General features: G+C 41.8%; 1 protein-coding gene across 7 annotated transcripts in view; it reads right to left on the reverse strand.

The window, feature by feature from the left end:
• Positions 1-12,291, reverse strand: part of LOC122542785 (CLK4-associating serine/arginine rich protein) — a 63,687-nt gene that overhangs the window by 47,902 nt on the left and 3,494 nt on the right. For all 7 annotated transcript variants that reach the window (XR_006309864.1, XM_043680828.1, XM_043680827.1 and 4 more), the window contains exons 3-8: positions 10,185-10,319; positions 9,588-9,685; positions 5,905-6,006; positions 3,836-3,915; positions 2,955-3,039; positions 1,162-1,304 (exon numbers count right to left, since the gene is read on the reverse strand). Coding sequence is in view for 6 of the 7 variants with exons in the window: in XM_043680828.1 (XP_043536763.1) it covers positions 1,162-1,304; positions 2,955-3,039; positions 3,836-3,915; positions 5,905-6,006; positions 9,588-9,685; positions 10,185-10,283 (607 nt within the window). In the remaining variant the exon portion in view is untranslated. The remainder of the gene's footprint in view (positions 1-1,161; positions 1,305-2,954; positions 3,040-3,835; positions 3,916-5,904; positions 6,007-9,587; positions 9,686-10,184; positions 10,320-12,291) is intronic.

Consider the following 12,291-nt stretch of genomic DNA (forward strand, 5'->3'; position numbering starts at 1 on the left):
ATCACCCTCCTCTTGTCCTCCTTCCACCTATCGCATTTCCAACACCCCTCCCCCAAGTCCCTCCTCCCTACCTTTTATCTTAGCCTGCTGAACACACTTTCCTCATTCCTGAAGAAGGGCTTATGCCCGAAACGTCGATTCTCCTGTTCCTTGGATGCTGCCTGACCTGCTGTGATTTTCCAGCAACACATTAAAAGGTAAAACTCAAGGAGTTCTCCCTCCAACACAACGAAGATAGAATTATTGTTTGTTCCCCTCATGTATCAGTGGACCTTATGCACTTGCATACATTTCAAAAATGATTAACTTTTGAAGTATGTTCCTTCAGTCAGTCTTACCTTAAAATAATACTTTTACTTCAATTCAGCTGTATCATAATAGCAATTTATTAAACTGGCTACAGCACCCTCTTACCCCTGAAATTTACTGCAGGCTGACTCACAACTCCAAGGGTAACGATATTAAAGGTTTACTCAGGATGCAGATGCCCTGTCAGAATGGAATACCTTTCAAGCATTTGCATCTAAAACATTAAGCATGGCTTTCTCCTGTCTGTCCTATTCTATATTTTTAGCAATTTTCTAATTTATTTCAGGTCACACAGTTTCATCAATAAATTTCCCTATAAAATCACTTTGCTTCTGAAAGCCCGGCAAGGTACTGCCCAAATCTCAGGAAAACTCACAAGACTACTAGGGTCAGAAATTTGATCTTTAAATATTAACAGGTGAAGGCCTAGTGGTATTACTGTTAGACTGTTAATCCAGAAACACAGGTAATGTTCTGGGGACCTGAGTTCGAATCCCACCACGGCAGATGCTAGAATTTGAATTCAATAATAATCTGGAATTAAGAGTCTAATGATGACCATCAAGCCATTGCTGATTGTCAGGAAAACCCACGTAATGTCCTTTAGGGAAGGTATTCTGTCATCCTTACCTGGTCTGCCTCCTTACTTACTCCAAACCCACAACAATGTGGCTGACTCTTAATTTACGAAATTAGGGATGGGCAATAAATGCTGGTCCAGTCAGTGACGCGCACATCCATGGATGAATAAAAATAAAAGTTATTCTACCTTCCTGTTAATAATATTTGACATTGTCCCCCTTCGGCTACAAAGGTTTTGGGGCAGTTTTCAGAAACTTTACAGTCGCTCACCTATGTCTGGAATTTCTTCATCTGAGTCACTCTTCTCATCTGAATCTTCCTCTTCATCTTCGTCTCTCTCCTCGATCTTTTCATCTGTGGTGACTGAGCTGTCATCGTAAGTGTAGCCAATGGAAGCTTTCTTTTCTGCCAGTCTGTTATGGAGGAAGGTGGACAGATGATTAGCTGGTCATGCGGGGTGAAGGAGGAGGTCGGCTGTCATCAAATACTTGCTGTAGTCACTAAGTAACGAAAGTCGTAGTACAGGAATGTAGTTTATTACACATGGAGCTCTTTTGCACATTTCTTTCTGCAAGTTGTTATGAGGGTGTCAAAGTTGCTACCACATGGAGTAGTTGAGGTAAATAGCACTGATGCATTTAAGAATTTAAGTAGATAAACAAAAATCAAAGGATAAGCTGATCAGGTGGTGGGAAGGGGGAGCCATGTTACAAAGATGGGAGGCTCATATGGAGCATAAACACCAGAATGGAGCAGTTTGGCCTGTTTCTGGTGTGGCAAGATTTCCGTAACATTATTGTACAAAACTTCTAAGAGACCTGATAAGCCAATTCTTTGATATCTTTCTTAAGATAATTCTTTGATTGGCCTATCCCTCAGCATCTAAAGAGCACTCAATAAACAGTTAAAGATTTACAGATTCCAGTTAGCTGAGGGAAATGTTTTACAGCCGTTACCAAAGTGATGGCATTCAAAGCAGGAGGTAAAAGGTGACAGGAAAGGAGACTTTGTCCCCAGTCTATTCCACCAGGAATGACATTCCGCTATTCAAGATAAAAGCCTTGGAATTTAAATCTGGCAGGAATCACTACTGCGGTTAATGGTGTTATAGAATTCAGATGCATTGAAAATGCAAGTTACTTCATACAGTCAAACTAGTCAGTACAGCAGTGGAATGAATTCTGACACACATACCTAATTATTTTTTTTTACAGCTTGCACTTCTGAATTCGCAATATTTCACAGGCACATTTTGTTTGGGTATCTGCAAACTATTCTACTGCAGGGGTATCGCAGGTGAGCCCCACCTCAAGATTACAGGGGTGGGTTGGGGGATTGGATGCTGTTCAGAAGGTCAGTGCTTCCACACTGTAACAATTTATAATCTCTAACCTGACCAGACAGCCAGCAGGAATAGGAATGCCGGCAGGAAACATTTTAGCTATTAGGAAAGAAGTGAACAGGTTGGAGCTCTTTTCTGTAGAGAGGCTGATCTGAGAGCTGCTTAAGATTACGAAATGCTTTGACAGGCTGGATGCAGAGAAGCTGTTTCCATTTGAAAGCAAGATCAGAACTAGGGGCTATAAGCACAAGACAGTTGTTAATAAATCCCAGGGAATTCAGGAGAAACATCTCCACCCAAAGAGTGGGGAGAATGTGGAACTTGCCGATTGCCTCTGAGGCGAACAGCGCTAGACACAATTAAGGGAAAGATAAATAAATAAACTGGAGAAAGGAATCAAAAGATATATTTATTAGGTGAGATGCAGAGGGTTGGGATTAGGCTCATATGGGAACATTAACACCACTACTGACCAGCTGGACCGAATGGGCATTTCCTGAGCTATAAATGCACTTTCCTTCTCTGCGTTCATCACCCATCCCTTCAAGAGGGCAAAACTGCCACCTGCTGTAGCCCTGATTAACATCAATTCACTCAACACAAACCTGGTCCATTTGGGCACTAAGGTATCAGAGAGTCTGGACAACAAAAGAGAGGGATAATGCATAGCTACTTCCTGTTGCATCCTTTCACCCTCCCTCCCCCTGGATCCTGCACATACTTCTTCTTCTCATCATCGTTGGGTTTCTGCATGCCCCCGTACAGCTCATCGATGTAGATCTGGTACAGACACTGCTCCTCAGCAACTGAAATACAGAAAGACACCAGTCGGTTTAAAGCTTTAAAAAAGGAATCTCCCAATTAAGACAGATGAACAGCAATTTTATTCTCAGAGCTGTTCACCTTTAAAATGCTGTAAAGCTTGGTTTACTCAAAGACGAGGCAGTCAGGTTTTTGATCAACAAGGGAGTTAACAGTTGAGGTCAGGCAGCAAAGTGGAGTGAGGCCATTATCATATCATCTACAATTTCATTGAATGAGAAAGCATGATCGATGGGCTGAATAGCCTCTTATCTTTTGATGTATTAGATGGGTTAATGCATCAGTTCTGTCACACTTCAAACATTGAACAAGTCGGATAATTGGACAGCTAAGATACAGATGAACAATGATCTAACTGGAAGCTAGAACAGGTTTGAAAGACTGATTGGCCTCTCACCTAGTTCCTACATTCCTATACATTTCCCCCTCCAGGTGGCTGTTGCATATTCCCAGTATTTCTAATACATCTTTCACCAAGTGATGGCACAACAATTGTAATGGAGGAGCTGCAACCAACAATGGAAGCCAATCAAAATTCATCTGTACTTTTGGGAAATAGAAAATAAAATTAATCTCCGTGGAATTGCCTGTGGACCAACAAGGAAAACCAACAGAGCGTATCATCTCGAGAAACTGAACGGGTTGTATTTTTTATTTAAAAAGATTAGGACAACCACCATTTTGGCCAATTTGCCAGGTGATGTATCGCAACAGCTTCACTGATAGAAATTCAGCGAGGGTTACTGGTTGGGTAATTCAAGAAACAATCTGGAAACTTACTGCCTGCAAAATCATTCTGCACCAGACCTCTGTATCGCTCGTAATTACACTTCCGTTCATCATTATCATGTTCTGGAGAGCTAAAGAAGAAAAATTAAACCTTCATCACATGTTCAAAGAGTAAAATGTTTGACTCAAGACAAGGGTCTTTTCTTCAAACAACCACCAAATGGTTTAGTAAGAGATGTTACTTGAGTTTGCAACTTCCAAGTCAACAATAAGCTGGTGTGAAGCTCTGACGGGTTAGATTGCAAAATATACCAGGGGGAGGTAAGTACAGGAAAGGGGTCAGCTGTTTCAGACAGACATGAAGATGAATTCTTTCCTCACAGGGCAGTGGATTACTGCAGTTCTCTGCCCAAAACTTGTATTCAGGGGTGAGCTCCATCACCTTTCTTGTTTAGAGTCAGAGTTGAACAGCATGGAAACAGATCTGTCGGTCCAACTCGTCCATGCCAACCAGATATCCTAAATTAATCTAGTCCCATTTACCAGCATTTGGCTCATATTTCTCTAAACCCTTCCTTTTCATATACCTATCCAGTTGTGTTTTCTTTATTCTTTCATGGGATGTGTGTGTTGTTGGCAGGTCTGGCATCTCTAATTGCCCTTGAACAGAGTGCCTTGCTCATTCATTTCACAGGGCAGTTAAAGTCAACCACATTGCTGTGGGCCTAGGAAAATTCTGTAGTCCAGAGCAAGTAAAAGGACACCAGTAAACCAAATAGGATTTTATGATGGATTGACAATAGTTTCTTGATCATCATTACCTTTCCAGTTTTTTAACCTTTGAAGGAAATATTGATTTTTAATTCCTCCAGATGCTGTGGTTATGCTCAGAGGGCACAGTCCTTGGTCTCTGGATTACTAGTCTAGTGATATTACCACTACACCACTGTCTCTCCTAGGGACAGATGCCAACCTTGACACACTACCTTATTTAAGATAAAGAAATGCAACAGGGTCTAATGCAGCTGTGGGAGCTTCCCAATAGGGATGATCATTTAGATTAGGACAGATGTTTGCTCACCAAGCCAATGGGGAGCGTGGAGATAACTTGGATTAAGGATGCCCTGTGTAATGACAGGCTGTTCCTTTACAGATGTAATTCTGTGCAACCTTCAGCAACACACACTAACCTGAGACTAACACTGATTGGATGGCATTATGAGGAAAGGTTGGGACAGGCGAGGCTGGAGTTTAGAGGAATAAAAAGTGACTTGGGCTCTTGTGGCACATTGGTAGTGTCCCTGTCTCCTGAGTTCCACCTGCTCCAGAAACATGTCATACAGTGTCTGAACATGTACTTTAGAACAAGCTAAAATCTAAATTAGATAGGTCATTGTTTAAAAAATAAAGGGCTGCTTGAAGACAGTGATGAAGAGAATTTTTCTCTCAGAGTTGACAGCCTTTGGAATTTCTTCCTCACAGGACAGTGAGGCATAAGTTTTGAAAAGTTTTAAAGCAGAGGTAGATACCTTCTTGATAAGCAATGGCATTTTTAAAATTCACTCTTAGGATGTGAAAATCACTGTCTGGGTCACCATTTATTGCCTTCCTGTAATTGCTCTTAAAGAGATGGTATTACTTTGAACTTCTGCAGTCTATTTGGTGCAGGTTTGCGGTGGGAGTTCCAGGATTTTGGCTCAGTGACACTGAAGGAACGGCAATATATTTCAAACCAGGATGGTGAGTGGCTTGGAAGGGAACTTGTAGGTAATGGTATTCAAATGTTTCTTTTTCCCTTGCCTTTCAGATGTTAAATGGTGGGATTTCAAGTTGCTGTCGAGAGAGAGAGGTTATTGGGACGAGGTGGAAATATGGTGTGGAGGGCACAATTGGATCAGCCATGATCTTACAGGATGGCGGAGCAGGTTTGAAGGGTCAAGAGTCCTACTCCTGTTATTAATTGTATTGCCCCCATTAGTTGAAGTAGCAATGGACAGGCGCTTGGGTAAAAGTGTGTGGAAGTCTGTGATTGTCCGGATCTTTGGAGGCTGAAAGGAAAGGAGTTTAAATTGACTAAGAATTAGGTAAGTTTCTCTTTCTTCCAGCGTGTTGATACTCACAGAGCACTCAGGAAAGGAGGGGCGTACTCCAGGATGTAATCCAGATGAGCCCGAACATCAAACCGATCGATCATGTTGTTCGTATCACCCTGCCAGGGCATCCTTGAGAAATAACAACAGGGAACCATGAGTGAGATTGGCTGACCATTAATGGCAGTGCACAGGGAACGAATCAGCACCGACACTGGGAGTCCCCATGTGAATTATGGACACAAGCCTCTGAAGGAGGAATTGAACCCACAACTTGTAATGCTACCCCTACAACAAGGATGTCAGAAATAATGTTAACAAATTCAGAAATGCTGGCCTAGCCATCATGGCCCAAGTCACTCGAGTGAATTAAAAGCATCTTTTAATTTTAGAAGAGCATAAAATCTGGTGTGCAAATTGAAATCCGTAAAACAAAAGTTGAGATTTCAGTCAACAGGATAACTTGAAGATTTACTCTTAAATCAACAGTAACGAAGGAGCTGCAACCAACAATGGAAGCCAATCAAAATTCATCTGTACTTTTGGGAAACCGAAAACAAAACTCTACAGGAAGTGCACAACTGTTGGAAGCAGTTAACGTGGGTGTCATACAATTCTCTCATAATGCCCCATAATTCTGTGAACTAAGTTGTTACTTCAGCAATGAAGTCTTCTTAGCACAGAAACTACAGAAGCTCGACAACATGTGGCAATTCCATCCAAACCCTCAGTGTTCGATTTATCAGTCTACTCCTGTTCTTACCTCTTCCTATTGTCACTGACAGATGGCAGACCACTAACTTTGTGTCACCTCGCATGCTAAGGTACCAAGAAGGTAACAGCACCAAAGCACATCTCGGCAGCAGACAAAACACTGGGCATTATTGGAAAAGGGAGGGGAGTGGCAGCCACAGCTCAATGGGTCGCATGCTTGCCTTACGGTCAGAAGGTAGCACACGGATTAAGGCTGACACTCCAGGGCATTACTAGAGGAGTACTGCACTGTCAGAGATGCAAACGTCCCCAGTGAGATGCTAAGACCCCAGCTGTCAAGATGAATGCATGGCACTCTTTCAAAAACAGCAGCTGGCATTCCAGTCAACCTTTACCTTGACTTTCAAAGTCAGAGCCATTACAGCACAGAAAGCAGTCCTTTGTCTCCATGGTGATCACTAAACATCCTTTATGCTAATCCCATTTTCCAGCACTTGGCTCATAACCTTGTAGGCCTTGGTGTTTCAAGTGCTCATCTAAGTAGTTCTTGTATGTTAAGGGTTACCAACTCCATAACTCTCCTAGGCAGTGACATCAATTTACCCACAATCCTCTGTGCCAAAATCATGTTTCCTCAAACCCCTCTAAACCACCTGCTCCTTACTTTAAAAACATACCCTCTGGTTACTGAGAGATTATTGAGAAATTTCTCCTTTTCTGTTCTATCTACAACCCATCATAACTACATCCCAATGAGATCCTTCCCCAAGCCTGCTCTGCTCTAAGGAAAACAACATCAGCCCATTAAACCTCTCTCTTCATAACAGAATGGCTCCAGACCAGGCAACATGCTGGTAAAGGCAAAAGTGAGGACTGCAGATGCTGGAAATCAGAGTCTAGATTAGAGTGGTGCTGGAAAAGCACAGCAGGTCAGGCAGCAGCCGAGAAGCAGGAAAATCAACGTTTCAGGCAAAAGTCCTTTAAATCTTTTCCAAGCCCCCTCTAGTGCAATCACGCCATAGCAACAGTAGTAGGTCATTCAGCCCCTTGAGCCTGTTCTGCCATTTAATTAGATTGTGACTGATCTGTGACCTAACTACATATATTTTAACTCATATCCCTTAATACCTTTACTCAAAAAACATATCTAACTCAGATTTAAAATTAACAACTGATCTAGCATCCATTATCATTTGTGGAAGACAGTTCCAAATCTCTCCCATCCTTAGTGTGTAGAAGAGCTTTCGAACATCTCTCCTGAACAGTCTGACCCTAATTCTCAGACTATGCCCCCTAGTTCTAGAATCCTCACCCAGTGGAAACAGTTACCTTTATGCATTCTATATTTTCCTGTTAATACCATGAAGACTTCCATCAGATCATCTATATTCAAGTAAACAAAAGGCCTAATTTATATAATCTCTCCTCATAACCTAACCCTGAACCTAACCATTCTTGTAAACCTGCGATGTACTGCCTCCATAACCAATTAATCCCTGCTAAGGTGGAGTGCCCAGATCTGCTCTCAGTACTCCAAGTGGGATCTAACCAGAGCTTTGTATAAGTACAGTTTGTACTCTAGCCCTCTCGACATAAAGACCAGCATTCCATTAGCTTCTTGATTATTTTCTGCATCTATTTGCGACATTTTAAAGACCTGTGCACCTGAACCCCCCCAGTCACTTCGGACATTCACTGTATTTAACTTCATACTATCTAGAAATGCAACATCACACACATTAGCTTCCTGCTGACTCACCAACCTAGTGTCCCAGCTGTGCCTTTGCAAACCCAAGTCAAACAAATTCAAGTGACAGGTTTACTAAGGAACCTCTCAAAGGTGAACCGCAACAAACAACTTTAATAGTTTCCATGTAATTTTTAAACCATAAAACAAATTAAATAAACTGATGAACAATTCCTTTTGAAGGGAGTGCCATTGTGTACACTCGAGCAAACATTTAAAAATTATTTAATTAGATGACAACCTCTTAAAGGAGAAGTCCCCTTTTAATAATCAATAATGAAATTAGCTAATATTCAGCCTCTTAAAATACCTTTCCAGGGGCTAAAATCTACTTTTATAATTAATTGATTTGCTTTGATGTCTCGTGTCACAGCTTGATGGATCATGACCTGGACCTTCTGGCTTAGAGGGCTGGTCGGTATAAAGACCTTATAACATCTAGGAGCATTAACCACATTCAAACTCCATGAACCTGATCTGATTTTTTTTTTAGATTAGATTCCCTACAGTGTGGAAACAGGCCCTTTGGCCCAATAACTCCACACCGACCCTCGAAGAGTAAGACACTCAAACCCATTTCCCTCTGACTAATGCACCTAACACTATGGGGTAATATAGCTTGGCCAATTCACCTGACTTGCATATCTTTGTACTGTGGCAGGAAACCGAAGCACCCGGAGGAAACCCACGCAGACACGGGGAGAATGTGCAAACTCCACACAGTCACCCGATGGATTCTTCACATGTGGCCTATGTTGAGATACCACCAGTACTACACAGGATTTTTAGATATTAAAGTCATCAAGGGGTGTGAAGGGAAAGCAGGAATATGGCATTGTTATTCAGGATCCACCACGATCATACTGAAGGCCGGAGCAGGCTCAAGGGCCGAATGGCCTACTCCTGCTCTTAGTTTCTATGTTTGACTTTCATCTTTTAATATCAACTGGATTCAGGCATGTTGTGGCAGTGCTGCAGGGCAGATAGACCTTGAACCCAAAATCAGAGGTGAGGACGCCACAAGACCCAAAGTCCATTTTGATTTAAAAAATTATTTTGTCTGAATGAGTTAGAACACACCAGCATTACAGGTGGGACTTAAACCCAAACCTTCTGGCCCAGAAATAGACATGACCCCTGTGCCACAAGAGCTGTGTTTAAGATACTTCATCGATTAGCAGCCTCCACTCGCATGCTCTTAACAAAACTGTTAACATTAACAGTCCAACAGTTCAGATAAGGTATCACTTACATGTTGAGGGGACTCTCTGCTGCAAGTGCCACGGCAGAATCCAGGTGAATTTTACACGCTCGACCATGTACCTGCAGGAACTGTGCTGGATCTTTTTTCTGGAAATCAAAGATGGCAGAATGCCGCATACATTGGGAAAAGAATTTTCAGATTCTCTGTTTAATATCAATTAACCCCAACGTTATACAGTCATACAGCACGTAAGCAGATCCTTCGGTCCAACTAGTCCACATTGACCACGTTCTCAAACTAAACTATCCCCTTTTGCCTGCATTTGGTCCATATCCCTCTAAGCCTTTTCTATCCATGTACTTATTCAAATGTCTTTTAAATGTTGCAACTGTACCTGCATCCACCACTTCCTCTGGCAGTACATTCCATATACAAACCATCTTCTGTGGGAAAAAAAGTTGCCCCTCATGTCCACTTTAAAACTTTCTCCTCACACCTTAAAAACAGGCCTTTTGGTTTTGAACTTGAAAATACCCTTTCTTTTTATCTTATCTATGCCCCTCGTGATTTTATAAACCTCTATAAAGGTCACCCCTCAATATCTAAATCGGAACAATGGACGTTACAATATCATGCCACACTCACTATCTTCTCATAGTACTCCCTGCGTCGTTCAGCCCGTTTCTTGTAGTCCACCATCATCCCTCGCAGTTTCCGCTCATGTTTCCGAGCCTCGTGCCACATCCTGGATTCCTGATGTGACGAGACAAAACGGCAAATCTGAAGAGAAACAAAAAGTGATTCCCAATGAACAGCCCAGCTTTCAACAACATGCTGCATTTAATTAGAGTCCAGAGTGCACAACACAACCCAAGGCATTTCACGGATATGTCACCAGATTAAATGTGACACCAAACCATAGCAAGGTGAGACACAGACAAGCAGATTAGGCCAAACTCTTGACCAAAGAGGAAGATTATAAGGAATGCCATAAAAGAGAGAATTAGAATGGCAGTGAGGATAAACACGGGGGGGGGCAGTTTTGAAAATTAAGGATCAGGCTGGTGAAGGCACAGCTGCCTATTAAAATTGGAGATATGTAAGAGCCCAGAATTGGACAAATATTGAGATTGTGGAAGGTTTCACAGATCAAGAGGGGTCATGTCCATGGAGAGCTCTGAAAACAAGGCAAAGAATATTAAAAGCAAGGCACTGCTGGATCAGGAGTCAATGTGGGTGAGCAAAACCTGGTGAGAGACACCGTGTGGCTAGCAGACTGATATTTCCTTCTGTTGCTTATAAAGATTGACATCTGGAATGTGCCTAAAATAAAACACACATTGCATTTCTCCTCTATATTTCAAAGTACAGAGGATTAGCAATCAGGTTCAACACCAAGGAAAAGGTTATGACTGCACTTTCCTTCACAGCATGGTATCCAGCCATAAATAACAAATTTGATCCCTGATGAGCCCTAAAACACTAACTCTGGAAGTAGGCATAAATGTACGACATTTAATACATGGAAGATCATAGATGTACATGCTGGTAATCTCCTGAGAAATTGCTCAGTGACTCAGAACACGCTGGCCACCAGTTGAAACCAGTTCTTCAATGTTATTCCAATTTTGGGGATAATGAATGCAGGCTGAATCCTGACACTGAGGCTCATGGGACATAAGGAACTGCACACACAGCTGCCATCTGCATTTATCTCTGCTTTCATTCTCTCACAGGACATGGGGAATGGTAATATTTCCTTATTAACTTGAAATTTTACAAGACTTGCTCTCTGTACAAGTGATTCCAGCATCTGCTGCCCTTTATTCCAATTGTTTATACATTTGAATGGGCAGAGTTTATTGGCCATTCCTAATTATCCTTGAGCTGAGTGGAATGGACAGTTAAGAGTCAAACGCATCACTGAGGATCTGGAGTCATGTGTAGGTCAGGATTGCAGATCACATTACACTGAAGAACCAGATAGGTTTTTAGGACAACTTGTAACTCAAGATTTATTACTGACTGAATTTAAAATCTGCCTGCTTCTGTGCTGGATGTAAATCTATAGCCTGGGCTTCTGGATTACAACTCTAGTGACATCAAAATCTCAAAAGCAGACCGTTAACTGCAGATATATGATCACCAATAGAGGACCAAAGGCTGGACAGTTGTGCATTTGAAAATGCACTTAGTTTTATAATCTTGATTCAGATGCAAAAAAAAAAGTGATGTTGGAAGTTGGTATGGGTAGGAACCAAGGGCAGTAAATTAACTAAACCAGATGCCAGTGAATACATGTGGCTTTCACCAGGGTCAGATTTGAGGAGGACAGTGAATCCTCCTCACAGTGAAGAGAGATTGAACAGTTTAGACTTATATTTCTGGAGTTTAGAAGAATGAAATGAGATCTAACTGAGGGGATTGACAGAGTAGATGTAGAAAGAATGTTTCCTCATCAGGCAGTCTAGAATGAAAGGTCATAATTTTAGGATAAGGGGTTAGCAGATTTAAAACAGAAGTGAAGAGAAATTATTTTTATTCCATTCATGGGATGAGGGCATTGCTGGCTTTTATTTTTTTTTCCACACTACCGCCTAACTGCGGTAGTGCTTATTTTTTCCCCAGCATCCATGTTGTGTGTGTGCAGGTGTGAGACACAGTGAGAGACACAAGGCGTACGAATCTTTATTCAAATTTCCACCACCAGGAAGAAAGGAAACACCCGAGTGGCCAGTGACAAGCAGTGCCC

The sequence above is a fragment of the Chiloscyllium plagiosum genome, chromosome 41 (genome assembly GCF_004010195.1).
Source record: "Chiloscyllium plagiosum isolate BGI_BamShark_2017 chromosome 41, ASM401019v2, whole genome shotgun sequence".
NCBI lineage: Eukaryota > Metazoa > Chordata > Chondrichthyes > Orectolobiformes > Hemiscylliidae > Chiloscyllium > Chiloscyllium plagiosum.